This window comes from Syngnathus acus, chromosome 15 (assembly GCF_901709675.1).
Source record: "Syngnathus acus chromosome 15, fSynAcu1.2, whole genome shotgun sequence".
In the NCBI taxonomy this organism is placed as follows: domain Eukaryota; kingdom Metazoa; phylum Chordata; class Actinopteri; order Syngnathiformes; family Syngnathidae; genus Syngnathus; species Syngnathus acus.
This window is the reverse complement of record NC_051100.1, coordinates 7,256,889-7,284,700: the sequence shown is the minus strand read 5'-3', so window position 1 is coordinate 7,284,700 and position 27,812 is coordinate 7,256,889. Positions and strand designations below refer to the sequence as shown.

At 38.3% G+C, this 27,812-nt stretch overlaps 1 protein-coding gene across 2 annotated transcripts in view; it reads right to left on the bottom strand.

Moving 5' to 3' along the window:
• Positions 1 to 26,197, bottom strand: part of khdrbs2 (KH domain containing, RNA binding, signal transduction associated 2) — a 31,301-nt gene extending 5,104 nt beyond the window's left edge. The window contains exons 1-8 of one of the 2 annotated variants that reach the window (XR_005100485.1): positions 25,846 to 26,197; positions 18,785 to 18,912; positions 14,137 to 14,253; positions 10,907 to 11,053; positions 7,766 to 7,893; positions 5,905 to 6,094; positions 1,392 to 1,474; positions 1,186 to 1,244 (exon numbers count right to left, since the gene is read on the bottom strand). Coding sequence is in view for 1 of the 2 variants with exons in the window: in XM_037272370.1 (XP_037128265.1) it covers positions 1,186 to 1,244; positions 1,392 to 1,474; positions 5,905 to 6,094; positions 7,766 to 7,893; positions 10,907 to 11,053; positions 14,137 to 14,253; positions 18,785 to 18,912; positions 25,846 to 26,017 (1,024 nt within the window). In the remaining variant the exon portion in view is untranslated. The remainder of the gene's footprint in view (positions 1 to 1,185; positions 1,245 to 1,391; positions 1,475 to 5,904; positions 6,095 to 7,765; positions 7,894 to 10,906; positions 11,054 to 14,136; positions 14,254 to 18,784; positions 18,913 to 25,845) is intronic. The other variant, XM_037272370.1, reaches the window with a different exon arrangement.
• Positions 26,198 to 27,812: the final 1,615 nt, after the last annotated feature.

Genomic DNA, 27,812 nt, shown 5'->3' with positions numbered 1-27,812 from the left:
GTGTGTGCAGGTATCATGGTGACTGAATATATGAGCACATTTCATCCGAAGAGATTCTCCACAAAATTAATTTTACAAGGGCTTTGGCCTCTGTCGGCGCAATGATGTGCTTTGACAGCCAGCAGCTCCATCCTCCCTTAAAGCCACATAGCAAAAAGGCGGTCACCTCTTCTGCATGGCACATTGAGCAAGCTTCCAAATAGGAAAATGTTTATGGAGCAGAAAATCAAATCATTGCCCTCTTGGATTGTGGTACACCTTTTGGCAAACTGACTGCAGTTGGAGCGCCCCCCACTGTTGGAGCTAGAGGGGGGGGGGGGGGGGGGGCGCTACATGCTTGAACCCCCCAGATGTCAGGCCATATAATTGACTTTTGGCGATTTTCCATTTTTTACCTTCATTTCCCATAGGGAACATTTAATAAATGTTAATCGCATTTTTTTTTTTGTGAAGCCCCTGAAATGTACTTCGCCACCCAAGTTAAAAATTCTAGCGCAGCAAGTGAGCAAGTAGTACCCTGTAATCCTAAAGATGATTTACGTCAAATTTAGAATTGTTTTAATTTCAAGTCATGCAGAGACACATCCACGTATTACCATTGGAAACGGCACTGCATTGCAGCCAATTTGCACAATTTGTCCAAAGAGAAGAGCCCAACATTGGAGTTGCCATTTGACTGTGAATTCTGAACAGGCACTGCCCTCCTCCTGCTTCCAGATCTTGCATGTAGAGCTAGGAAGCCTGACTGCTGGTTAACGGCAATCCCATGCGTCAAAGCGCTCAGAAATCCAGAAGTGAGGTTGTGTATGTCTGCCTTGTGCCTTGGGGTGAAGACTTGCTCTTCTTTAGCCGGGAGGCTTATTTTGTTCAGCAATTGCAGGATGGAGCTCACCTAATACCATATTATTTCTCATCAGAGAGTGGGCATCATTTGTGGGCTTCACAAAATTAACGTATTAACTTTCAGCAAGCCTTTACTATGCCAAATTCTAAACTATTATGTAAATGTCTCTCTCTGATTTTTGTAAATAGTCTCTGCAGGTGCTCTGTATAGCTTTTAAATTAAATTTAAAAGTGACACCATCCACAAAAAGCAATAGGATACATTCCAATAGAAAAACTACACTGGTAAAAGTAATTATCATAAAAATAATCATAAAGAATTATGCTACCATCATCACTTACCATAGTTGTTGTAGGAGTCATCATTTGTTCCTTGCCCATATTCATAATATTCGGAGATGCTAAATGACAAAGACATTGTATGTCACTATATGGTGTATTGGACAATAACACTATTATCCTTTTAAAATCTCTGCTGGCTTAAAATAACAAAATACAACATATAGAGACGCTTTGTGTGTAATTATTGAACTGTGTGTAAATGTTACCTCTTTGAGTGATTGCTGTAGTTTTCGTCATAGGCATCGTAGCTGTCATCATCATATTCTCCGCCATATCCATCATCGTAACCCTGCGAGGAAAGACGGTGTGAGCAAAACAGTTGAGTCGTCTACTCATTTATTTGCACTCCAAGTGAAATCAATGAATGCTCGGTACTGCGGGCAGTGTCCGTAATGCGGGAGGAAAAAGAAAAAATTGCCCGCCCTGTTAAAATACATGTGTATTTTTCCTATCCACATTAAGCAATGTTGTCTTGGAACCAAGTGGAAATATATTTTTAAAGCTATTTTTAAAAACACTATCAGGAGTGACAATGTACTCTTGTGTCCTCTAATTGACGAGACATGGTATTTTTTTTGTAATTGTACCCTCATTTGTAAAAACAAAGGAAAGAACACGGGCACTTTTACCCAGACAGGTAGGAATAAATCAAATGTTAACACAAAGGTGGAGGGTTCTTATTGGGCATAATTAGGACAGCAAGTAGCTGCGGGCCCGTAGCCATGTGCTTCATTATCAGTTGACAACCCGCATTTCCCCCGACAATGACGGATCTTCACGCCGGGTTGCTTTTGAATGTGCCACCGCAAAGCAGGACGGGAAGGAAAATGAGATTTGCACCATTTTTTTGTCTCAGTGAATAGCTGTCGCTCTTCACGCTTTCCACCTTTGCAAATGCACCTTTTGTTCTGGCATATTCTTATTATTTATTCATACGGCCTGCTCAAATCATACCCTGATTAGCACCTCAAAACCGTGATAAGCTGAGTCAATTTTCCACCTGACTTTCTCGCTTTCGTTGTGTGTTGCTCAGGTGAAAGAGGTTTAAAGGGCAAAAAAGTCATACGAAATGTAAACACATTATATAGTTATATAATAACTAATATAAGAATAGTGTTTCATAAACAAAAAAAGGGATGGACTTAGAATTCTAAACAGAGTTGCAGATGAGCAGGTTGTCCTCAGAAGTGTCCGGAGAAAGAAAGTGCTCTCCTAGAAAAACGCAAATCTGAAGCATCTTTCAGAGAAAAGCTAAACTGGGAGGATTTTTCTCCTCGTTTCAAAGGGGTTTCTTTTGCAGCTTGCACAGACGATGGAGTTTTTTTTTTCTCCTCAAAGCCTCCCAAAGCTCTGTGTTTAATCACATTAGCGTTTTTCAGCCCTGCTATGGTTCCAGGGATCAGGTTTTGCAGAGGCAAGCAATGCATTTCAAATTTGACCACCGATTTCTGTACCCACCACATTATAGGTGTATAATGTAAGTATAATTAGTTCAACAAATACACAAGCTTCCTTGAAAGCACCAATTTTGACCCGAAAGTACTTGTTTTCAACGTATCATAGAGTACACGTCTGCTTTTTCTATCATAAAAAATGCTTTGAATTTTTATTATTGTACATATTTGCTTTTTATCCTTTAAAAATGTATTTGGAACTATTTAATGAAATTCTTTCTTGTTTAACTCTCAATTTAACTATAATTTACCACACTTTCTTTATCATGTATACATTCAATTTTGTGTTTACCCTATTAAAAACAACACTTTTCAACCACTCTTTTTGGGGTTTGAGGTGCAAGTAAAGTGGAATTTATGGGTTGATAATAATAATGCATTCCCACATAAACAATATTAGAATATCATTCAAGGCCATCTTCAGAAGATGTTATTGGGTCTTTCTTTCAATCTGCTTTTGCTCTTCCTTTCATGCTATTCTGCTTCACTCAATAAAAGTAACACATATTTAAAGTAAGTAGCCCAATTATATCCCATACTGTTATAGCATACTGTGATAAAATAAAATACATCTTAACAGCTGAAACATCAGCCGATTGCTGAAAAAGCAGATATGTTATCTCTAAAAGAGTCCTTTGACTGGATAAGAGATCTGCATTTGAAGCACTTTCATATCATAGCAAGAATGACATTTTGCAGCTTAGTGCAGATGAATGAATGACTGATGTATAAAAGTAGAAAATGCCAACTCACATCAAACTGTTTGATCTTAAATAGCAACAGTACAGTGGTTGCCCATCAATATTTCTGAGTGTGCCCAGGGCTATTTTTAAGCAAAAGGGATGGATGCAGGACCAATGTAATAATGCCTTCTTGACAACATGAGTATGTGTACAATAAATAGCTCTTAAATAAATGCCTCGTTCGTGACTGTGTATCAGTGCAGTTGATTCTGGCATATAGCCCGTATATAACAACCCCCCTGCTCTCACTTCACTCATTGCATTAATGCCCTTCAATCCTGTTTGCGTTCTTTTAAGAGCTAGAATGATGCTCTCTGTCATTTAACTACATGGCGGCGCGACAGGGTTCATTAATCCCAAATAGTCTCTTGAGAGGTTTTGTGTGACGACCACGCTACAAGTCCAAAACAATTCTCACATGATCTGTTATTCGCAAAAGGGCTGTGACATTACATGCATTTATATGAACATTATGTTTTGGATATGAATATGAAATATTATTTCTGTCCACTAATTTGGCTCTTGACTGATCCGGTTGTAGAATGGAAATCAAACACACACAAGTGCATAAAAAACACTGTCCAATACTTTTAATCAAAGGCTGATGATTTGGTTTTTTTCTAACCAAGTCTTTTTGTCTGCATAAACAACTGAAACATATCCGCAATCACCTGCTCAATAAATGAAATCATTATAGGAACTAGAGTATGTATAAGGAAATTTAAAATACAACAACAAGGGGACTTGAAAACAATAATTAATAAATGGTAACCTTTGTTACTGATTTCTAGCCAGTTGCAGCAAACAACCTTTCACACTTACACCTTTGAACAATTCAGAGGAGGAAGCCAGAGCACCTGAAGAAAACCGCCAACAATTCAACCATTAAAAACTAAATATTAATGAAAACAATGGAAATTTAGTAATAGACATACAGGAATACTTGTGACAAAAAAATTTCTTTCCAATGTTCTTCTAGTCTCTAAAATGCCAGTTAAAGATAATGAATTAATTCATTCACACCACCTGTCCAACTTGTCCAACTGAACATTTCCGAAGCTCCTTTGCTAAACGAATGGAAATATTTTGTATATTCATAAATGCTACCTTTGTAGCTTTTATCTGGCAAACGCAGTGGTGCCAGAAATGTTATAGCAATGTGAGATTTGTGGTAGAAAGCTATAGGGAAGGAATATTGAATTCATAAATTATGAAGAGGAACAGAAACATGATAACTACCAGCTTCCTTGTACTTTCTGTTGAAGTTTTAAATCAATAGCAGCCTCAATAGGTGCCATTATGGACATGGTATCACTTTTAGGAGACAGCGTGACACTTTGACAGTATTCATCAGTCATCGGCCTCTGGAGAAATTGACACAATATCCACCAAGGGTGCATCTTTGCAGAGCCAAACCTGCCTCTGCTGAGCAATTCTTGTTTTATCAGCTCACTCAAAGAACAATGTTGGCTTTGGCGTAGAGAGAGGCATTACGCCGACCCTAAACTCAGTCATTGGAGGGGAAAATACACAAGATCTTCAAAAACACGATCTTGCAGCCCTTGGAATACGCTTGAGATAAACTGTGTAATGTATCAGAAACAAATCTTGTCAAAGTACGATATGAGAAAAGAAAATGTTCAGGACAAACTCATCTTCCTCCTATAATCCCAGAGTCTCTGTGCTCCCAACCTTCTTTCCAACTTCCAATTATAAAGAGAAGAAACGTTGCGCTTTTTCACTTTGCAGAAATGCGCAGGCTTCACATCAGAACTCAATTTGGTTTGGTAATGAGACTGTGCTTGTGCATCTCCCCGTGCAGACAGCCCAATCTTCACATGCCAGCACTCAGGGGGACTCTGCTTAGCAGGGAGCCTCGGATGGGCTTGGCTGGTGAAACGCTTGTCTTTTTATGTTTGGTTAGAACTTGGAGATCACCTTAAGATCTAAAAACGACCTTGACAAAATCTCCAAATCTAAAGACATTTTTGAATTAAAGTGTTTTTGATATGAATCTCTAGCGTGAGCATGTCAGTTAAGTATTCAAAAGACGTTCACATTATGAGCTGGTGGCACATTCAACTAAGGTACACTGAAATGATAATTTAACAAAGACGTTCAAACGACGCTGTACGGTTGAACAACATGGACTAGTCAAAAATATTCACTCCACATTGACAATTAACACCCTTCCCTTTTACAACAATAAGGGATTTTTTCCAATTTGGATCCAAATGCATCTCTGCAGGTCCCCTGCCCCTTCCAAGTTACCGAAGCAATTCAATGGAAGTAATCATATAAGTCCTATAAAAAGTATCGTTTTAATAATAAAAAAAAAGTTGCTGGAATTAATTGCCTGCTTGCTCCAATTTTTCCAAATCATAGAATCCCTTCATGCCCCAATTTTTCCTACCTCTACATGTAACATGAGACTCATCACATTCAAAGTGGATTAAAGCAAGTAATTACAGTATTTACTATCAGCTCTACTTTTTACTTTGAGCAAAAGGGATTGGACTCACATAGTCGTCGTATGAGTCATGTGTGCCGGCTAACAGTGGAGGTCGGTACCCTCCAATTGCTGTTACTGCCGCTCCCCTGGCTCTCGGAGTTTGAGCTTCCCTCGTTAAAACAGATGCAGTGGGCTTGCTGTGTGTCGCGGCAGCCGTCCCCCGAGGTGTTACTGTGCTCCTTCCTGTGTTCCTGCGGGCCCTGCACAAAGCAAGCAAGCAGAAGAGCTTGGCGGTGATTTGCCTTGGGAATCTACCCTGCAAATTCCGTGAGCAGTCTGCAAATTGCTGTGAAATCGCTTTTATTGCTGCTTTTGTCCAGGCAGCCCCAGTCGGCGGTCGTTTCACAGCAAAGTATGCCTGAATGAAACCTGAAATGAGCATAACCTCAACTGGCTTTGAGGGTTTGTAAAAATCGCAGGCTGAAAAGTGTCACTTTTGAGAGTACTACTGCTACATAATCGACCTCAAAAGCATTTATTTAGGTCTTTGTTCAACATGCCATGGACAAACAGATGCTTATATTGTGATTATATTTGGACGGACAAACATAGAGAGACAGATGCTTCAAAAATGCAATTTTTCATACACAGTACAGTGTTTACTGGTGAGTTCAAGTCACTGCCAGGATTGTAGTTTGGGTTGCAACATTGCAAAGCAGTCTATAGTCCTGTAACTTACATTTGAATGTGATGTAGGTCGGCTGGGAGAGCTTTTTTTTTTTTTAACTCTAGTGTATGCTCCTCTAGGTAACAGTCTATTGTGAGCCAGAAATACAGCAACTCAAAGGGGTATTAGTGGTGCATATTTTTCATGGAGATTTACACTAATTGCTTATCTGTGTGCCATAAGCAGGAAATCTGAGTCAGGAAGTGCTGCTTGTGGTGCTTTTTTTTTGTTGTTGTTGTGAGCATTCCTTGATACTACCGGGAAAAACGTCTACGTGGGCTGCCAAAATTTCAAGACCATACCGGTTCGCACCGACCACCATCTGTTATACCCTGGACAATTTGCTCTAATGAATAAATAAATAATAAATGGTGCCAAGAGGCAAGAATTCTGTACAAGAAACCACATGCAAGGCTGAGCTAATTAAATGCTTTGTTTGATTTACATTTCATGCACCTATTAGGGCTGGTCGTTGTTTATTGTCCTCTTAAAATATGTTCTCTAATGAGACCATAGATGTGTTTTGTTGCAAATGAGCACTCCGTTGTACACCAATCATATATTAACTGCAGGTTAATGGCGTGAAGCACACCTTGAGGAGGCTTGCAGCAATTTTAGCAGGACTCGGATGATGCTTACAGTCGATGACCCTTTGAGGACGAAACCTTCACATTTGAAACCCTTGTCCGTTTAGTATCTAGCGTATTTGAGGGATTTCTCAGAATACTAGTCACGCTAAAAACAATTATTGTATTTCAGTGAAATATGTCTAAGATTATAGCCATCTTATATACAGCAGCTAAATTAGTTCATATTAAAAAGACCACATACATATATAGGTGTACAGTGGAATCAGATTGAGATGCAAAATACAGTGGTGCCTTAAGAAGCAACTGACTGGACTTGCTGTTTTTTTTTAGGTTTTTGTATTGACTGTTCAGCAAAACATGAGTTACAAATGCGTTTCAGTTCAGTAGTCTCCCGTCAATAGACGGTAGCAGTAAGCTTTACAGCCATCAATTTGCATTGGTTTCCTTGCAGTGAAAGGAAAATACCAGAGATGGGAATTTCAAGCCTGGAAAATAAAAAAAAAGTATAAAATGCAAGAAACTCATTTTTAGAGACATTTGTACTGGTATGTGTGCAAATGGTTTCCCATGTATTTGTATAAACCTCAGAGTTATATTATTCTGCTATGAGTTACCTGGTGGATACTGTGGTGGTTGTCCTAATGCTCCTTCCTTGTGCATTCCTGCCTCTGTTGGACTCATCAGAACCGTTTAATAGTGAAAGCTCTCGTAGTTGCTCCTGTCTGATCTCGTCATTGTAGTCCTGTGGAAGCAAGAAAAACAGCATGCCTCATATATTAAATCTAAACACGCAATTGTGCTCGGACTCCCACAGACACTCTGAACAGAAGCAGCTGTCATCAAATTAATCTTGACGGATGTTTTCATTGGGGTGAATAAGAAAATGTAATAGCATCTTCTCTACATTTTTCGTCCACCTTCTTCCTATCTATCTTGGAAAAACAACATCTAATTGAAGGTTTCACCATTTGTTGGTTTGTAAACGGCAATTTAGTCCAATCCATGACCAAACATGATATTATTATACAGAGAAGCAGCAGGGTATCATTGCTGTCAAAACAGACACTTTGATTTCAAAAGAAATGCCAAGCCAAGTCAACATGATTGCACAATCCCGTCTTAAATGTGCTTTTAACAACAAAGAAGTGGCAGCAACAGCTTATCATTTTGTGATTGTTTTTGCACTTATCCTTTTGATTGAGAAAGTAAAAAGAGGATAAAGAAAGGAGCTGTGAATAAACAGTTAAAATATCTCTATTAGACCAAAGTTAGGTTTCTATTCACGTTACCCCTTATTGCCAAAGTCAATAAAATATATTTTCTAATTAAAATATATTCTTGGTTTGGATTAAAGCAAAATGACTTGACTTTATTCTTTAGTGGTGCATATTTAGTGGTGCGTTGGATCACGTAGGTATCTGTGTATATTTTTAATTTGCAGCATGGGTAGTGTTATAATGAATGCAAAAAAAACAATACATACGTATCTATTCCTTGAACAGTTTTATTTGCATTCAGTAATTCACATAATTTGCTGCAGGCTATATAAATGAAAGTAAATGGTAGTAAGCAAAATTAAATTACAGTTTTCCTTCATCCAACATCATTGCCTTTTAAACTATTTTAGATTCTGTACAGCTATTCGGTGTTGTCACTGACACGTTTATTTTAATTCATAGACTGAAATACCGCCCAATATTTCATGGGATAACATCAATATGAGATGGCAACTCACACATGAAAAATGTGCTGCCTTTTCTCTTCATATCCTGCACCAACGCTGCACTTAGTCATCAGGATAGCACAGAAGATATCTCTGCTCTGCAATAATTTATTTCAACCAAAACAGATTATGAACAAAAATAAGGAATATGATTTAAATGATTCTTTTTTAAATATTCATATTCAGACAAAGAAGAGAACATAGTTATGGAGCATTTTAAAAACATGACAGCAGTTCAATCAGAACAAATTATCGACAACGGTACAAATTTACATGCCAAGGAAAAGACACTAGTGCTAGATGTTTCAGTCCAGCAACCAAAGATTTGGGCATTTTTTACACTCAAAATCTAAACATGAACATCACGCATAAACAAACAAACAAATCCTCGCGCCAGACATCCAAAACATTTGACACGCCGCACGCTTTCTCATGAATTAATATGGCCGGCAGCATTCTGTTGGTTTGAACTCAGACTGGCAGGTCTTTTAATTGGAAAGCTGGCAGTTTATTCAAAGCGCTATAAATGTGCCAGACCTCGTGAATGTTGACTGTTGACAGAGGCGTTAGCGTGAGTACACAGAGATAAACCGCGTCGAGGTGCTTTGGGTCGGACTGTTTGCTCACTGAGATTAATTTTGACCATGCGTGATGCACTTCGCCCATCTCAAAGCTATAGTCGGATGTTGAAGGGGTAAACGGCAGGCAATGCCAGTCACGTTCACTCAAGACAATACGGGGCTTTTTGCTAATTGTTTAACCTACCTGCTCCTTTGTGTGTTCTTTCATTTCGCTTTCCAAACAGCAATCTGTCCCCTCCCATCATATAAGACTATACAAATGACAGAAGCTCCTCCTCGGCCATGGTAATTCTTGGTAATCATATCACTACAGTCCTAAAAAATGCGACCTTTGTTTTGCTCTCCACAAAAACAGAAGAGTGACTAAACTCCTGCCGGCTCCATCTACAAGCTATCACCGCTTTAACCACTGCAATTACTCTTCTTGATCTTATTATCACATGGACACCGGTTAAGACTCTTAAACGTACTGCTCGGTGAACATAAATCTTCACAGAGCACAGCAGACATTGTTCATGAAGCTTATCAGCCAAAGGAGCTTTGCAAAAATCCTCACAATACCTGCCATCCTGCATAACTTCCTACTGAAAAATGCACTCTGAAGCACTTTATGACTGTTTATCTAGACGCACGCAACTGCAGCAGTATTGCCGTGTCACATGCTAAGTTGTTCAATATAGGAGCTCACTTTTTACATAAGCAGGTTGATTTGAATATATTGTAGGTTCTTATGTTTTGTCCTATTGCTCACTTTTCTGCTGCTCGTGGGGGTGACGAACGGATTGCTCTCGGTCTTTAATATAGACAGTGCGGGTTGAGGAAGGGCAAACTGTGCCAAACAAATCCTGTGAGTGACGCGCTGTGGCAACCCCTGAAGGGACAAGTCGAAAGTCGCAACAACAACACAGCGAGCTTGTTTTTTATTGTCATCCTAATGTAACATTAAACTCGAGAGTTTGGTTTTAGGTCCATTCTGTATAATAGCCACATTTAATATATTTGATATCTAACTGCTTAATTCACATGCGGCATAATTATCTCCCTGGCACAGTTGCAGATATACTTGTAAGAAGAGTCAACAGCGTGAAGTCCATAAAATAAACTTGTGCAGCTTTGATTAATATTTACAGCTTAAACAAAGCACGATTACACATCATGAACAATAGTTGGCTAAATTCTTCTGGCTGTTCCACACTGCATTTAAATTACTGAACATAATGTTTTTATTTCTCAATAAGACAAAATAATATAGTGTGTCATGTAGTGTTTAGAGGAAAACACATCAGACCAATACTAATCCCTTATCTGCAAACACATTTGAATTCTGCACTCTTTCTTTATGCGGGGAAGCCCGACTAAAAGACTAAAGTCAAATCCAATGACATTGCTGAAGAAGTTCTACAAGAGATTAAGTTATGCTTTGAAACAATGATGTAAAACGGTTCACTTACTGGAACAAGGAATTTTTTAATCTCCTCCAAAGCGTGGCTCATGCGGGAATAGGCTTCACCCGGTGGAGCAAAGACTTCAATTAAAACATGAAGATCGTGACTCAGATGTGCGTATTTGGCCTCGCCACTGTTCCTTAATTCTTCTTCCTGTGAGGAAAAAAAAAAGCAATTAACCTGTGGCTACAGTATATGTTAAGTCCTATATGTGTTTGCATATAAATGGCCGTTAATTAGATACGTCTCGGCGATGTTGCGGGAACAAAACCTTGATGACTACAATGGTTTTAACAAATACAAATTTAAAAAAAATTATAATAATGACGGAAAATATAAACCGCATCATATTAAAACAATCCAGGTTTACAGAAGAAAAGAAGCATGTAGCAATTTTTTTTTTCTGCAAAAAATGACTTTTTACATCACACAGAGATGGTTAGTTGTTTGCATTTCTCATATAACATACAACGCAATAAAATCAAAAGAAAAATATGGACTCCAGTGTGAAGTAGCAAGTTGATAAGACAGCCACAAACATCTGCCCTTCCTTTCAAATAAAAATGTACACTCCAAGTGTGAAAAGCGGATTATGTTGAATTGGCATGTTTGATTGAATTAAATGAGACCCTTCCAATCCCAGTAAAGCAATCAATTAAGGTACAAAAGTGACACAGTGGTATCACACATTGCAGAACAAGGCTAATGAAAAACCTGAGTGAGGTTAAAAAACAAGCTCAGAAGAAATGAGTCGAGCATTACGCTGAGTGGCTTCGCTGCTTCGCTGCTTCAATGCGACACCCCTGGCATTATTCATTTTAAGTCACTTTTATCCTTGGTAATTATATGTCTTATTGATTATGTCAGTGATATAAGTAGCTCAGAATGATCTCCCAAAGCCTTTCCAAATTACTTCACTGTATGTACTTACTAGTCTTGATGCGGATTTAGATTTTTTGGTCACTCACGGGTTTGTCAGAGTAATATGAGGATGCATAGCAAGAAATGACTGGTTTCGACTTTTCTTCAGCTTTGCATTTATTTGCTGTGCTCAGCTCCCAAGTGAATCAAATTATCCTCCTTACGTAAAAAGACCATTTTTGTCCATCGTTGTTGTTTGTTAGCTTTTTCAATGTGGCTTGGTTTTTGCAATTTCTTCCTGTTTGAGAGGCCAAATATTGCTACTATAGTCTGCTGGCAAAAGATAATTTTTATGTTTGGTTGAATCTTTCAGTTTAGGCAGCTTATTTAATGCTAATAAAATGTTCCATTCTCTGCAAAACATTGTCACTGCTGTCAACAAGACCAGAATGAAAACAAAATTCAGTCATTTTACAAGGTCTGCCTAAATTTAAAAACTGTCTGCCTAACTAGAGCAGTACAGTTTTGATCAGAATATGCAACATCATACCATATTCAGTCATATGTGACAATCTGACAACTGCCTTTTTAACATTGGCATTGTCATCAATTGGTAAGCCAGACATATATTTCTCAGAACTTGTTCTGTCATGAGGAAAGTCTTGAGTTCAAGAGGTGAAACGTGGCCTCCCTTGAGTGCCGTGTTAATCCGGTTGATCCCCAAGCACAAGGTGCAATATTGACACACCCTCCACGCTGAGTTATCACCCCATTGCCGAGCTGATGGACCCAAGTGGGTCGCAGCTGAATGAGAAAAGCACATTACACTGACTTTGCCTTCATGGCAGCCTCTCAGACAAAACCTTTATGTGTCAGCTTCTCCCAAAAAGGATGTCAGTGTATAGACAAAATCAATATAACACAAGTTCACACAGAGGCACACGTTGAAGACACACGCACACACTGATTCTGCGAGTCTTTGGTAACAGAACCATGGTACCAGTGTATTATCTTTTCCTTTGCTACAGAAAGTACCAGGAAATCAAAACCCCTGCCGAGACTCTTCAATTACTTAACATGTTACCCGTTAATTAACTCAGGAGGGTATCTCAGGCAAACTGGAACCTAAGGTTATCCAATGGCTGTGGAAAATCTCCTCAGGAACTGAAGATTTAATAATCTGATTTCAATCATTCCCTTAGGTCCTTTTTTTGTCATTGACTCATTCAAAAAACATGTCCTTGACAAACGTATACACCCCTCTACCAAGGCTACTATGATATAACGGATTTTTTTGTTTCAAAGTTTTAGAAAGAACTTTGAACATGATATTGTTAAAACAAAAACAAACAAAAAACTGTTTAATAGGGCTCAAACAAGTCTGTGCATATGAAGATTTGGGCTTAAAAACACCATTGCAGTGTTTTTTTTAAATATTCACTCTTTCAAACAGTTGTTGAACAATTATGACTCCAATGTATCCCCCGCTGTGATGCAATTACATCCCAACTACTGTATTTCTCTTACCATGTAAGTATTAAATGCATTTGTAAACAAAAGATAATGAGCAGAACTGAAGCCGGAGCAGAGACCACAGCACCTAAACCTATTCATGAAAATTAAAAATAAAATGGAAAAAACATGATAAGACCAGTCCACTTAGTCTTAGAGAGAAATATGAGCATGTATTCAATTGAAAGCATGCAGTTGAGAAAACAAATAATACACGCATGTTAAGAGGCATATTTGCTTGACCAGAAAACATGAATCGCGTTACACTTTTAACATCATCACTCAAGCAATTATCTTGCATTTTATTGTACGTTTTAAAATGTTACAGTGCAGGTGGCATATTGATTGGGACTGAATTTATTGCATCCGCTGTTGGTTGTTACTAAAACATGGAAAATTATTAAGCCTCCACTGCTTCAAGATTATTTGAAAAAATGATTGCCAAGGAAAAAAATTCTTGCTCCGCCAGACCTCCGTTTCACCAAAGGCGGCACTTTTTATGTTGTCAGAAAGCAATGTCTTCAGCATTAAGAGAAAGAAAACTCCATAGGATGATATTGAAAACTGCTATGATGGCAGACTGACTGCATGCACGCCCGGCTAAGTTGAGCTCTAGGGGACGACATGTCAGCAGGATAAATGACTGGAGCAGAGTGCTTCATTATGTTGCACTCACACATGACAATTACACAATATGCTTTTAAATTATACATGTACTCCCCTACATGTTTTGTCAACTGAAAGCTATTCATCCCCGCGAGTGCTTGGATATTGTTATTTTCAAGTTGTTGTGAATATTTACATTTATTCGACATGCCAAATAACCCATACAGCATATTTCAACATAAATCAATTTATTTTACCTTTGCTTTATCCCTCATGGACCCTTTTCCGAGGATGGACATCTTGACTCCTGTTTCTTCTTGTAGCCTTTTCATGGAATTTCCCCGAGGCCCCAGTAGCTTTCCGACAAAATTAAACTACAAGACAAGTGAGAGGAAAAGTAGGGAGTCACATGTAGAAAATTTTTAATTGTGACATGAACCAGTGATTTACACATGGGGACCAGTGAGATCTTGAAAGAAGCAAAATGAAATGTGATCCATTTGGGGGAAAAAAAAAAAGCTTAACCACAAAAGGTGTTTACCGGCCATTAGTCATTTTTTATCAATATAATCTCAGATTCCTTTCATCATCCGTCATGTGGGACAATATCGTGTAATGTAGCCTGTAATAAATCAATATAATTGCGCTTTTTCTGTAGCGCTTTAAAGGTGAATGGTTACCCTCATCCATGGGTCAGTATAACATCATGTCATGAACTCTGCCCTCGTTGGTCATGTATCTTATTGGTTTGAGGATCATCTATATCGTGCAGTGGGAGGAAAAATATGGAGAAACATAGGATGAAACCAATAACATCCCCAAGACTGTTCTAGAGGTCAGTGATGAGATAAAGTCAGAAATAATGAGTTTCCTCCCTGTGGAAATTAAGCAATAGTATCCAGATGACAAACGATCAGATTCAAGCCTCAGGCTCTGACTATCATTTTTTTTTGCACTTTATTCCAGCCTATGTGCTCACATGGACAATAATGTCTTGATTGTTGGCGAAGATAAGCATTTTTTTTTACATCTGAGAGCTGAAATGCTCCTCTGTGGTCACCTCTAGACTAATTCTTTCTTGTTTGTTGGGAGGCAGTGGGTGGCGGGGTGGAGGCGGGTAAAACACAAAAGCTTAAAATGGAATTACGTACAATTGTGGAAACTAAGAGCCAGCAGTGGGCACCATGTTGAATTTACTGCATTTGTTGGATGTGTAGTGCTGTTTTTGTTGTCTGAATATCACCGTTTGTTGGTTTGTTTGATAGCGAAGACGACCAAAAAAAAAAGAAAAGAGCAATTCTCTCTAAATCTAGTGGAGTGGTGGCACATTTGGGGATTTCTTTTCTTTGTGTCAAGTTTGAACCTTTCCCCTTATCTAGAATACAAATAGTCTTACTAAAAGAACAATCCAAACAAATACATGTCTTTTTTTAACCTAATGATAACCTCGTTAGGTGTTTTACAAAGTAAAATTGTTCTCTTTTGTGCCTCATGAATCACGCCTCACAATAACTGGATATGTGATGTGACAACTAAAAAATAATATATCAAATTATGTTGATTGTTGTTTTTTCATTGACAGTGAGATAGATAGCTAACATTTGCTTTATTCCCTGAATAATTTATAGTAAAGTGGCTATTTAAAGTTGAAGATCAACGCAAACAATTTTGGAAAAATATGCCTGTGAAATTGGACAAAAAATGGTGGTCAAAAGAATAGTCAGGATAGCTCACATGACATGCAAATGGCCAAAAAGGGGGAAAGGGGGGTGGGGTATGAAAGGTGATTAAAAACCATAGAACCAAAATGTAAATGCAAATGAAGAAAAAGAATACAATGTGTGGAATGAACTTTTAGAACATCCACGGTATGTTTTTTCCTGATACTTTTTGTAGTCTACACGATTACACCACTGCATTTGACCTTCAAATGTCTGCTCTTACTGTGAAGAGACCACCTCTAGAACTGAACAGGTGGTCATCAACCCACCACCACTTCACAAGCCTAACCCAAATGATATTAACCTTCTCACAAAACAAGCGTCTCCGCTGCGTCCGAGCAGCTAATAACTCCTGTGCCAGCTGTGTGGCTGCTGCGACTCAACTCTGACAACTGCACACTCAGCCCGTTTCATCAACATGTTAGCGTCAAGGGACGTGCGGATGAAACCATCCTTAAGAAAATAAAAGCAACCCCGCTCTCCTCGCTTGTCCTCGCTTGTCCTCTGATCTGCGTAATTAAGGCACCTTTTGGACAGCTCTCTTCACAGGGGCCGCTTTGACAGGACTATGCCTCAGCTGGCAGGGAGCTGGACAGCAGATGGCCTTGGCAGCCATGGTGGGAACATACTTGCTGGGCACTAGAAAGAGAGTAGCCTGTTTTCATTAAGTTAATGTCTGGAGCCATTCTGCAGCTCCATGGCGAGCAATTTATGCTTGAAGGGGGGGCAGGTACCGCTGTTAAATGAGCTTTGAAATGATCCAATGTGCCCCCTGCTGTCCCAACCCTGATAGTTATGTAGATATTAGAGGGAAGGATGCAAAAGATGGTCCACACAGACATAGAGGAACTACACCTGCATGTGTTGTAACCCAATATTAAAAGAGCTGTATTAAAATTATAAAATGATGCATAATTATTGTTACTGTTGTACAACCATGCTAATGAGACAAAAAGGTGGAATTTGAATCTCCTTGACAGTGTCAATCAAAACTCAGCATTGTTAGATTTTAAAGGAACATTTTCCAATGCTCTCCCAGCATGAAGAGCATATCACTACGCTGTAATATATATCACAAATGCTCATGTTTAATTCACACCATGCATCGTGTTACACTTATCAAAGCAAAACACCTTTCCATAATGAAATGTTTCTTTGGGATGGACAGAAATGGAATGTCACTATAAACGAAGCAGAGCACTATCTAAAGGTCACAATGACAGGATGGATGTACTGAAAATGGTGCTATTCACAAGGACATAGCAAAAATTCATGTTAGGGTTTGCACATATACTGGCAGAAAGTGTCATTCTACATATATATATATATATATATATCTACAAACTAGCTTGTTAAGCAGTTGAATTTTGCTCAAAATGTCCTTACAATGATCTACTCTGAAAGTGACAGCAAATCGAATCTATCATATTTTTACAGGTGGACAAAATACATGCATCCATATGATTGATAAAGAAAACCAGGTTCCACTGTATTCTGAATTATATCCATAATTCCATTATTCATCAATTTTATATAACTATAAAATAATTGAATCTTCTATCCTTATATTTTCCTTTTAATCAGCAAAAATACTCTGTCAACAAATGCATGGATCAACAATCCAAAATGCATCCGAATTAATCATTCCCTCCCTTATTGTCTGTTTATGGACATTACGGAGGCTCACACAGACCGTGCATAACAACATTTTTGAAGTACTAAATGTATTTTTTAAGCGCCAAATAACTTGAGAAGATGAATTCAGCCCAGTATGCCAACATTCTTAGCAGACCTTGTCCACCACACACATTTGGACAGCGCGAGAGGCACGAGCAGAACTATCAACAATGGCTTGGCTTCATTCAGGCGTCTCAGGATGCAACAATGAAGCATCCACATGCAGACTCGTGTAATGCATTAGAAATGGAGGGATTACGCAATCTTTTTCTGAAGGCCGACATTAATCTTCCATGCACCAATTCAGCATATCAGAAAGTATGTGAAGACTTTTCCCAAGTAATAATGTAATTAATTTACATTTAATTACGTTCAGGCAGGAGGGCTGTTGTAAGCAAGAATGGGCAGCACTGCAGCACGTCCATAACCTGACAGAAGAGATTTATGATGTCTTGTAAATTTCTCTACTGCTCTGCCACCAAGGCAGGATGTTATTGAATACCGAGGAAACAGTACCAAAGACAAAAGTGAGCTGAGAGTGTGAAATGGAAAGAAGCCAATTAGTTGGACGGCTCAATGAGAAGCAAGCCTAAAATATATACACATAGCTCGAGAAATGACTTTGAGGCCATTTTGGATTGTGAGTACATCTGGTCAAGGCTGTTAGTTTTGATTTGCTCCACAAACTTAGATCCAAAACTTATTTTATCCATATCCAGCCTAAGGGGGCTGTGCAATGAATTATGCAAGCTTTCTGATATTGGTCCTCATGTTGTTTCCTCGTGCCTTTTGTAATTTTATTGATTCAGTATAAAGTTCATAGCTCTTGTTATTTGCAGGCTCTGCTGTGCTTTCATTAACTATCTGATCAAGAACTTATTTACCTACTGGAGCTACCAGACATCAGTGGGTGAATGTAATTGAGCACCGGAGCAAGGAGAGCATGCAGCTCTTAATTCTTCAATAATGTGTAGTCTTCACTTGGAAATGAATGTGTTATAGAGCTACCTTTAAAAAATACTTTGCACTGGAGTTGTTTTTTTTATCTCTCTTTCTCTCTTTAGCTGTATCACACCACCATTCCTGTAAATCCACTGTCAAATTGAACCGAAAAGGGAAGTAAGTTTTCTGTCATTTAATGATTTAAAATCAATAAAATGAGTGGAGATTTACTGAAGATACGGTAGATTAATGACTTTCTCGAGACTGATCGTGAAAGTTCATTAATGCATGGATTCTGTAAAGGCGCCCACTGGGCTGAAACATTCGGCCCTGTTTGTTAGGCCAAAAATAAAATGTAAAGTGAAAAAGAGGCACGAGACGTGTGTTAGTTTGGCCAACAATTTCTATACGCCAGGGATCCAGGATGCCATGCTAACGAGTCTAACGACAGACATGGTACTCTGCTGAGTACCAGCTATTACCGTGCACCCTGATTTCTAGGCTGTTATTTTAAGGGCTTGTTAATTACTGAAAAAATGCCAGACATACGGTGTTTGCATCTTACCTTTGGATACTGTTGCACTGGGATGAGAACTCTTTCCGACAGCTTTATGTTTTTATTGCTGATAATATCAAGGTATTTCTTCATGATACCATCTTTTTGCAGTTCATCACCTTCGTGCTTTTCAATTTCTGCAGCGAAGAAAACAAAGGAGATTGTTAGTTATGCTGTGCGTCAGTCAATGCTGTCTAGTCTGGTGTCAGGGTGACTGAAAAATTCAGGGTGATGACTAAAAGAAGTCTCACTCTGGGAATACTTTGGGAGAAATGTAACTATGCACATTCTGGTACGACTTCCATGTTGCTTGATGTCATTGGAGAGCAGTTGTTTGAGGTGGTGCAGGTTGCATCTATCAGCGCTCACAAGATCATATTTGCAGATTATTGATTTCGATCAAAGTGCACTTTGTCTCTGTATTATTTCCATGAGTGGAAATTCTTCTGTAAATTGGCCCCAACAGTCATCTGATGTGTCCAATCTTAACAGTACACTGCATCAGCATGGCAAAAATGATCCAAAACACTCTTCAGTCATGACTTTCTGGAGATAGTCTTTAAATGCATTTGAGCCACAATTGTGAAATGACCCTGAAGAGCTGCAAAATCAAGATGCTTGTGGAGGATCCAGAAATGAGATGAAAAGCAAGTAGTGCAGGAATTTTGCCAAGTGTTCCTTTGTATCGTTGTCTCACAATGATTTGCTGTATTCTTACAGAAATGGAAGTAAAGAGATTACGGACCCTCTCCAATTTAAACTGTATACGGGTTTCATGTGTTCAAATATTATCAAATACATCAGTACATTTAAAGGCACTGAAGTGAAAGAGTGCTTGCATATCATGATGAAAAACGCTGAGGTCAACACTGTAAGTAATCAACACCTTCAAGACGGGTGTCTGAGAACAGAGGAGATATTTTAAACAAGCTTCCTGTGGATAAACATCTGTTTAATCTGTGAATCTGCCTGTGACAAACCATGTTACAACCACAATTGAGGGTTTGTTGAGCTGATGATTGTCATGGATTGTTTTGGTACTTTTATTGAAATAACTATTATTTTGTATTTGTAAATTGATTTATTGGTCATTTGCAAAAGGCCAGTCGTTTGTGTGCAGCAATGATGTTTTCAAAAGACTATGAGGAGTTTTGTTTTCCAGAACGGTGCATCTCTTGTGGTCTGTAGCCTGCCACAAGAAGATTGTGTTTGTGTGCAAGAAAAGTAAATCGGCTTACACTGAACAAATGTGGCAAAACATTCGCACGAGAATCATCTTTTTTCCATCCCCAAAAAAATGTGGACGAGAGCAGCGTGAGCGCAGAGATCAGGGGAGCAAGAAAGTGAACTGAAGGTCATTGCTTTCAATTCTCTCAGGATAAAAAAAAAATCTCATTGGGGGAAACGAATCATTTCAACTCTGAGTTACTATTCTGGTGCTCTTGATCCGCTCTGATGCAATGGCCAAAACTCCTTTAGCAGTGCTGCTCAGATGAGAAAAATTTTGAAAAAAAGAAGGGTTTAAATGGTCAACTATGGGATAAATGTAACTATAAATGTATGTACGTAACTGTGCAATTCAGAAGTCACACAGTGTGTGCGCAGTCAGCCCGCTCTGGTTTTAGGTAGTTCCCATGTAAGACCCAACTTTATTTTCCAGACACCAAAACAAAGGGAAATAGAAATTTTGAACTAGCAAAAAAAAAAGAAACTTAATGCACTTAATGCAATTGGAAGAACGAGAAGATACATTTTTCTTAAGACCTTTTATTTTTTTATTTTCCACTCTTTCAGAGAGCTACATTGTGCTTTACTAAAATTTGACTATTTTTACAGCAATTTATAACATTTGATACATTTATCCATTATCTTTTGATTAAGATGTTTGCATCATTGGTATTTGTTGTATTAAATGCCTCGAGCATTGGCTTTTGCTAACGCTGGGGAAAAAAAATCCTTCAATAAAAGTTCCCAAAAAATGAGTGCCTAACATGAGTGCATTATGCATCATCTGAGGTCAGCCATGCATAACTAAAAGTGTTTACAAAGTCAGGTTGAATTAAAACACAATGCACCAGCTGAATGTGTTGGTGTAGCCATTAAATTAACTCTGAAAAGGGTCTGAAAACAAAACAACCCCAGCTACAATTATCGACTCTTTGAATCCTGTTATGAAGTCTCACCAATGTGGCAAAAGCTAAATAAATCAAATTACTTCAATAACTGATTGCTTTTTTATATCAAAGACAAAACAGGCTGTAAGCATGCTATGATTTACTGCCGTAATCTGTTGGTCGAACAGATTGAAAAGAGGAATTAGCTTTGTCATTTTCTGCTTTTGACAAACGAAATAAAAGCGGGGCGGGCTGGGTGCTCCACAATAAGCTTGAGTGTTTATTCTCTTGCTGTTTTTGACTGAGCCGCGCTTTTTGAAATCTGTTTGGCCTATTATGAAGTAATGATGTACAAATGAATGCCATTTTAGAATTATCTACTGCAGTGAAAAAGTGATTTTAAAAGGAGAGCAAAAACCAATTACCACACACACACAAATGAGATGTGAAAAAGCAAGCCAACTATGGAAATCTATTCACGATGGTGTTCTTTTGTTATTTATATTGGTGGTAGGGAAAGTTGTAAAAATAAAATCCCAAAAATGACTGTTTTTGTTATTTTATTTCTAACAAACCATTTGTCATATGTGTGGCTTTTATAGTTCACAAAAGCCCAATTGACAGTTTTAAGGAATACAAAATAGTAATTAATTAGTAGCTGCAACCCGAGGGGCACATTTCTCCCTACTTGTCAGCATGCAAACATTTGTCAAGAAGGCAGGATCAGCATGACAGTTTGCCGATTTATTTTAATGAGTAAATGCAAAGCAAACAAGCGCTGTTCAGTGCTTATGGAATATATAATTTATGATTTGCTAATTAATGCAGCAAGTGTTTGCCAATTCCTGAGGTGAACACACCTAATCTTTATTGGTAAACTGCCCTGCTGTTTTTTAGGTTTGATTTTTACGCATTATCCATAAGACTAGGCCAGGTGTGTGGGTGGGTGTGTGCCAGTTGAACAGAGCTGTCTTCCGCTCTCCTGCTCATGAGCGAGCGACGGACGGCCTGCCGATGCAGGTGATTAATGTGTTGTCTGCTATTTAATGGCGCACTATGTGACAAACGCTTTCAACCCGCTGTGAGTCTTAGACACGACTGGCCATGTGATTCAGACGTTCTGATAGGTTAGTGGGTTCACTTTTGACAGTCATGTGAAAGGTTATCAGGGTCACATCTGATCCAATTTATCCTTTTCAGTTGCAATACCATTTGTTGCGTTGTTTTTATTGCATGTCGGCATGTCAAAATGTGGTCACAGAATGCTAATGCGAAAGTGCTTACCAAACCAGTAACTGAATCTGTGTCAAAAAGATTTACAACATGAATCTCTCTCATGTTACCAAATAAACAACAATAGTTGATTAATAAACCATAGTAATTGGGAAACAAATGGTTTGTAATATTTTATCATGTAAAATAAAATGTCATCCAATGAATCGATATAATAATCAATTCTAAAACTATTTATGAGTGACAGCCCTATTTTATCTGTCATGGCATCGCGAGAGTAACTCCACTCACATTTGGTGTGACCGCAGTATTAGGTGCATTTAAATATTAGCCTTCCTTTTGTCGTTGACATTGACGCTGCATTTAATGATCCCCGAAGAGGTACAGCTATGCCCATCTCCATTCTCTGGTTCATTCACTCATTAGAGTTGCTTGGAATGCTCCAGACCTTGAAAGTGAACGATAATGGAGCTAAACATTCATTGTGACTCGCTTTTGATAACCTTGTCAGATTAATGTTGAAAATGTAATGCACAGTTTCACTTTCCCCGGGATATAACTTGTGTGTCCTTTTGATGGATCACATTACAAGGTTATTTTTATCTGTCACTCGAATGGAGACTGACTTCTAATATAATATGAACAGGAAAAAAATTGTGAATAAGAGAGGGACATTACAACATGAGTATATTATTAGAATTCAGGGCAAAGCTCTGTATTGTAGTTCAACATTGGGCATTTTGAGCATCACAGCATATACACTAGAACAACACGAAGTTCCGCTGCAACACCCTTGACAAAGATGCTAGCTGACATTCTGATGCTAGTTTTTTTTTTTTATAACAAAAACACAAAATGTTACAGACTTGTCATGCATTAATTAAATCACTGGAATAATTAAGCATTAAAACGTTTTCGGGAGTACTTGTGTCGTAATTTTGTATCCAATTATGTCATTTTTGCAGTTTGTTCATTTTAGGGCTGCAACTAACGAATATTTCATTGCCTGTCAATTTGTTGGTTTGCTCCGTGACAAGTCAGAAAAATAAACTCAGTTTTAGCATGTCCATCAGTCTGGAATTCTAACAAACTGTAATTTATTCCCTCTACTCTGTGGTGTAAAAAATTGGCAGCACACATAGAAGACTACAATTTGCAATTCTCTAAATGCAAATACAGAGTGGTGCTGTCACTGATCTGAAATGCCCAAAGGACAAGTCACATCACATTTGGATAGCTATCTAAACAGAAAGAACAGTGCCCAGATAACCTAAACGGTTTTATGATGCCATTCCTCTCATACACACAACATTATAAATATATTTTCAGATACGTAACCTTGTTTTTAAATAATCATTGTGCCTTCAAGCAATTATTTGGACATGTCGCAAGTGAGACTATTGACAATGTCAACTAGACCCATAGGAAAAATAACTGCCAAAGCATGCATACATCATGAGGCACACAAGGGTATTGGAAGAAAGTGAGCACTTAATACAAATTGAAAAGACAAACGGTTAAGTTGGTTATCGGGCAAAATAATGTTTTTCCTGATATTGTTATTCACCCTATGCAAGAAGGTTATGTTATCATGGGTGTGGGTTCAAGTAGATATTTTGGTAGGACTCATCACCATTATGATGGATGGATGGATGGATGGATGGATGGATGGATGGATGGACGGACGGACGGATGCATATATGTTTCACGTGTCACAATGTTTTTCAGGCCTAGGAGGACAATCTCAGTCTGTCAGCATAATTTGAGAAATAACCCAGATTGCATTTTAATAACCTCAGGGTTTTATTTCACTTAGCCCAACATTGACTTCCAATTGCCTTTTGTGACATACGTCATGAGTAAAATATCCTGTATCTTTACACAATGGCTGATCTTATGATGATAAACAATGATGATGTCTGTTGATATTTGAGTCCACCTGGCAGACTGCAGGCCAGATGATCCTATTTGTGATCGTATCTGTATGCCAGTGAGAGGGGGGTGCAGTACAGTCAGGTGTTTCATCAACACATTCCCAAACATACAGGATGCTTCCATTCTGCATCCCAGTGGAGGAAACACACAGTTACCTAGATACAGATTGTATGCAAGTTATATTAAGCTTCTTCTTTATCTTTGAGTTGAGCATTTATTGTGTGAATTTGACTTGACGCATGAATGCACAACACTTTGCAAAGATATGCATTAGTGGAATACCACCACAGGTGCAACAGTTAATCGATTCATCGACAACTAAAACATCAAATTCACCATTATTTTTGATAATCAATGAATCATTTAGATATCTGTTTTTAATTTAAAATTGTCCAAATGCTCAGAATGTTAGCCTCTCAACAGCAAATATTATCCAATTTATGCAGTTCTTTGTGAAAGCTGACTGATTATTTTTGTGTTGAATCTTAATGAAGAAATATACACTTGACTTTGGAAAACAATGATCAACATTTCTGACATGTTACAGACCAAACCAGTAGCTGAGTTAATTATAAATCATCAAAAGTCAATATAAAATGTTTTGTTACTAATGGAATAGAATTTAAACATTTTTTTATTTGAGTCATCGATTAATTGACAAAATCTACAATAATTAAATATTTGAAACACATAATTGTTGTTGCAGCCCTAAATTCCATGTTTTCTGTTTTGATTAAATGCATTAATCTCCTCACATTTCCTCTTTCTTCTATATTAGGGGTCATCAATGTGATCCTCGTGGATCCGCAGATGCCAGGTAGCCCCCAAGAACCACGTGAGTAGCCCACAGACTGGTTGAATAAATAGCTCACTAAGAATGCTGTAGAGGTGAACACTTGAAAATGTAGACATTAACTTTATTGCTATAAAGCCATTAACATGATGACTTGTCTTCACTGATCACCTACTAAAGTTCAGCATGTGTTTTTCAGTGTGTATCAAACTGGAAGCTCTTCACATCAATCATTATCCAATATTTAAAAAAAAAAAAAAAATGGTTAGTGACCCCTGCTCTATAGCTAAGCATCCTTGCAATAATTTAAATAAATGACCATTTAATATGAGCATTTATTCATAAAATTACCACAATGGTCAAATCTTTATATGTGCCACTTTAAAAGGCTTAAAAATATAAGAACCGATCAGGTATAGACAATGGAAATAAGGAACCGGTTGATTTTATTTCCTGTGTATTTCTTTGCACTAATAAGGATGCTGTAAAGATGACACATTGCCGGAGTACAATGAATGAATCCCTAATGGCTCGTCTGCACGTTTAATGCAGGGTAAATCACTGCAAAGCACCTGTCTCTGTGTTTACATTGGGAAGCGGAAACAAGTCCTTTGTGGAAAACAACTTTACTCAGCATGCAAAAAAAGACCTTGTGAGAAAGTTGGCCTCGAATTTTGGTCTGCACAACAGACAAGAGGCACTTTATAATATATGTGTACACTGTTCAAATTAACAGGAGTGAAGTGGTAGTTTGCTTTCTTACTTCTAATGCATGTTTGGTGAACATTAAACATATTTGTAAGTTTGCTGAAATGACAACATTGCACTTATGTCACATCAACTATACTTATCAAACTTATTTCATAATTTGCATTGCATGGGTAGAAGCTCTCTGAGTTCACAATAGATCATAAACTTTTCTTAATAGGGTGAAACAAAAAAAAGCATATATGAGGAAACATTTAGTATGTACTGTATAGTATAGAGTGATTTACCTTCTGCAAGCAGGCGCAGAGCATGCCCAAACTGAGGTTCCAAAGTGTTTTTTTCAGCTACTAGTTCAGGTACGTAATTATTCTGATGCATTCTATCAGTGCAGATTTGCACACAGCAGGTCGCACGATCTCGCTCCTCGTTGCTGGTGTTGGCAGCTGCAGACTCAAACATGAGCAGATTCCTCCCTTTAAAAAAAAAGGGAAAAAAAACCCTCAAATTATTTTGTCCTCCAAGGTGTCCGGGATGCTTGCCTGCAGGTTGTGATTCATAGAAGTGAGCCCATCTCTTCCACTCTTGCCTCTCCTCTCCAGCTCCACACCACAAGCTTACGCTCACTGGGTGCACACTGGACGCTGCTCCCCGCCCCTCCTAAACACTATTGGAGATGTGCTGGGACTGGGGGGTGCCGCAGAACAAACACACCGCTCCTCCTCCTCCTCTTCCTCCTCCTCCTCCTCTTCCTCCTCCTCCTCCTCTTCCTCCTCCTCCTCCTCTTCTCCTGCTCCTCCTCCTCCTCCTCCTCCTCCCACTTGTTTTAACAAAAGCTGCAAAACTTGCACAATGTTGAAAGCAAAGGGGCTGCCCCGCATTGAGCTTGCACAAAGAAAACTTAGATAAAGAGAAAAATTGATCATTTAATTAGTTTTCATTGTTTTCCAATTTAATCAAGCGGTTTAGGATTACTGTTGTGAACATAATTAAACCTTCAAGATTAAGCATTAATGTAAAATTTGAAAATTAATATTGCTAATAAAGGGGGAGGGGGGTCAAGTGATTTACCCCATTTTCTGAAGCATTGAAATTTGTTTACTGGTGGTGCTTTTCCACCTGGAAGTACTTAACGTCATTGGAAAACTGTTTTACTAATTTCTGTAAAGATTTGATGAAAACGCCCAAAACAGCAGTTAGTACCTACAGTAACTACACTCTATGAAAATATTTTATTTCTATTCTCTTTATACACCATAGTCTGTTTAAAATCATAACAAAAACATTATTACTTTTTTAGTGTTTGGGGTCGTTTTAATTCATTTAAATGGGGCCAATTAGTTTAATACAAGAAGGAGATTTAGTTACAAGTTTGGAATGAATTAAACTCCCAAGTCAAGATGTATATTTGTGTGCCCCTCACTGGGTATAATATTCTTTGGTGGAGCTTTGTCGACCTCAAGTGTCCAAAAGCAGTACTGCATATTTTGATACAGTTTGATACTCTGACCTTCATTATTTCTGTATTTTATTAGTGCATATGTAATCTCGTATAGTACATACCTAAACTTTAATTTGTTGCACTTTCCTGTTGGAACTTTAATCTAAAGATTGCAGTGTAGACTTCTTACCCATCCATGACAGGTGTGAGATTCAAAGACTTGATGTCTCTGCAGCAGCACGTGAAGGCTTTGCTGGGTTGCAAAAAGGAGGAGCAGGACTGGATGCTGTCGAGTCAGCCGTACGGGCCCTGGAAGATAACGCAGTGTTTGATGCAGGTAAGCAGAATAATCCCCGCCTGTGTACTGGAGCCATCTGCTCTGGAAAACCAGTGAATCAACTATTCTTGGGATAGTTCGACTACAGTATGCACTTTTCTCCTTGGCTGTTTCAAGTACAACATTTGTCTCCCTCACCCTTATTAAGGTTCAGCATTTCCTGGCATTATCAGATGTAACTTGAAAATGTAATCTTCGGTTGTGTTTATTGTGTGATGTCATTAAAGGTCGTGGAGCAACTCTGCAGAAGGAGAAAGGATGGACGACATTATCATGGATGGAATGACACTATCTTGTGGCGCTGTGACATCAGTGAAAAACATTGCTAATCCTGGTTCGCTGGCATGGGCAGTGATGGAGAAGGTGCCAACATCCATAAATTGATCTTTCGAATGAAGGATGAATTATAATGGCATCACATCAGGAATGGTAATTATTGTTTGGAACTGGGATGGGTATTTGAAATTGTTTTTCTTTCA